This window comes from Eimeria tenella, genomic scaffold, assembly GCF_000499545.2.
Source record: "Eimeria tenella Houghton genomic scaffold, Eth_scaff115, whole genome shotgun sequence".
Taxonomy (NCBI): Eukaryota; Apicomplexa; class Conoidasida; order Eucoccidiorida; family Eimeriidae; genus Eimeria; species Eimeria tenella.
In genome coordinates, this window is record NW_013541479.1 from 11212 (window position 1) to 13694 (window position 2483).

General features: G+C 52.6%; 1 protein-coding gene across 1 annotated transcript; it reads left to right on the forward strand.

Moving 5' to 3' along the window:
* Nucleotides 1-1153: 1153 nt before the first annotated feature.
* On the forward strand, nucleotides 1154-2483 carry ETH_00002065 (uncharacterized protein; the record flags this gene model as incomplete). The annotated part of the gene is made up of 2 exons (XM_013372963.1): nucleotides 1154-2047; nucleotides 2286-2483. The coding sequence occupies 2 exons, from the start codon at nucleotides 1154-1156 to the stop codon at nucleotides 2481-2483; spliced, it is 1092 nt and encodes a 363-aa protein (XP_013228417.1).

Sequence of the window (2483 nt, forward strand, 5' to 3'; positions counted from 1 at the left end):
GCTGCTGCTGCTGCTGCTGCTGCTGTAGTCGGTGGCTGCCATTGCCGAGCCGCACTTTTGACTCTTTGCATGCAAAAAGCAAAAGGACAAAAGAAGCAGCTTTTTATTTTTCAGTAAAATATTAATCAATTAATTAATTAATTAAAACAATTAAATTAATTAATTAAAGTAATTAATTCAATTAAATTAATTAATTAATTATTACACTTTGTTGCTGCCTCCTTGTTTACTTGTGTCTTTGGCTGCAGTCAGGCTTTCCTATTTGCTGCTGCTGCTGCTTCTGCTGCTTTTGCTGCGCTTGTTTGTTCTTGGCCTTACGATTTTGCTGCTGCTGCTGTAGCTGCTGCGGCTGCTGCTGCTGCTGCTGCTGCGCTGCTGCTGCTGCTGTTGCTGCTGCTGCTGCCTCAGCTGGGTGTCGATGTGGCGCCACTATGCCCGGAGCTGCAAACCCTAAACTCTCGACCCTAAGCCCTAAACCCTAAACCCTAAACCCTAAACCCTAAACCCTAAACCGTAGGTCGTAGAGGTGAAGGTCACCCTGCGCCTGTGTGCATCCCGGGCCACCAACAGGTGCTGTGGAGGGTTTAGGGATTAGGGTTTAGGGTTTAGGGTTTGGGGTTGACAATTAAGGCTCTATAAAAACAAACAAAGAACATAAATTGGAAATAAATGATTTATAAATATAAAAATATAAACAGCAAATGAGTTTATTCTTATACAAACCCTTTGGGGGCCCCCAGGGGGCCCCCGAGGCCCCAGAGGGCCCCCAAAGGGTTTGATGGCATTTTTGCTTCCTTTCCTTTTAAGATTTATTTCATTTATTCATTTTGCTGTTTTGTGGCACTACTTTGTGCCTTTGCTGCTGCTGCTGCCGCTGTTGCTGCCGCTGCTGCTGCGCCGCTGCTGCTGCTGCTGCAGCAAGGATCGGGGGTTTGGGGGCAGTAGAAGGAGCAGCAGCAGCAGCGCAAACATCTGCTGCTGCGGCAGCAGGCGCTGCGGCAGCACGCCCAGCAGCAGCAGCAGCAGCAGCAGCACAGTCAGCTGCAACTGCAGCAGACTCCGCAGCAGCAGCACAACAGCAGCAGCAGAATTACCACCATCACAGCCAGCAGCAGCAGCTGCTTGTGTCTCTAAGCTGCTAATTTCTTACAGTATGTCCCAGCGCGCTGCTGCAGCAGCAGCAGCAGCAGCAGCAGCACGAGCTGCTTCGGCTGCCTTCCCGCGCCCATCAGCACCTGCTGCTGCAACCCCAACCCCAGCAGCAGCAGCAGCAGCTGCAGCAGCAGCTCCAGCGGCAGCAGCAGCAGCAGGAGGCTTGTCAGCTTATTATTTGAGGTCTTTAAGAATTGTTTATGAGTCCACTTCTGCATCTTCTCTTTCGCAAACAATCAAAACGCTGCAGCAAACGCTGCAGTGGCTTCCCCACAAAACAGCAGCAGCAGCAACAGCAGCAGCAGCAGCAGTAGCAAGGCCGCCTGCAGCAGCAACAGACCCTTCAGAAGCCCCACCATCGTCAGGAGCAGACGAAGCAGCACCTGCAGCAGCACCTGCAGCAGCACCTGCAGCACCTGCAGCAGCAGCAGCAACAGCAGCAGCAGCAGCGCCAGCAGCAGCAGCAGCAGCAGCAGCAGGGGTTTGGCTGAACTACCCTGGGGGCGTGCTGCTGCTGCCGCAGCGGCAGCCGCGGCTGGAGTGGAGAGTAACTTATTTGAAGTCTCCTTTTAAATTCAAAAGAGCAGCAAAACATTTTGTCTTCAGAAAATTCAAATATGCTTTCACCTTCATCAGCCACCAGCAGCAGCAGCAGCAGCAGCAGAAGCAGCAGCAGCAGCAGCAGCGGGTGCAGCAGCAGCAGCAAGCGCAGGAGCAGCAGCAAACGCGGCAGCAGCAGCAGCAGCCACTGCAGCAGCAGCAGCAGCCACTGCAGCAGCAGCAGCAGCAGCAGCTAGTGCAGCAGCAGCAGCAGATGCAGATGGTGCTGTCTGCAGCGCTGGGGTCCATGGGAGAGGGGGTTTCCATGAGGGCTGACTTCGAGTGGCATAATCCTGTAAACCCTAAACCCTAAACCCTAAACCCTAAACCCCAAACCCTAAACCCTAAACCCTAAATACTGCGCTGGGAGTAACTTGCTGCAAGCCCTAAACCCCAAATAGTTTTTAACATCCCAGACACTAACTCCTAAACCCTAAACCCTACGCTTCAAACCCTAAACCCTAAACCCTAAACCCTAAAAGCCTAGTTCAGCCAGTGTTTTATCTCTGCCTCATTTGTGTGTTCTGCTGCAGGGGCCTCCCGAATTTGCTGCTCAGCGGCAGCAGCTGCAGCAGCAGTACTTCTCTGCTGCAGCTGCTGCTGCTGCTGCTGCTGCTGCTGCTGCTGCTGTGCAAGAGGAGCAGCAGCTGCTGCGGCAGCTGAAGGAGCAGCAGCAAAAGAAGAAACACCACCTCTTCCACAAAGGAGATCCTCATTTCTACAGTTTATAA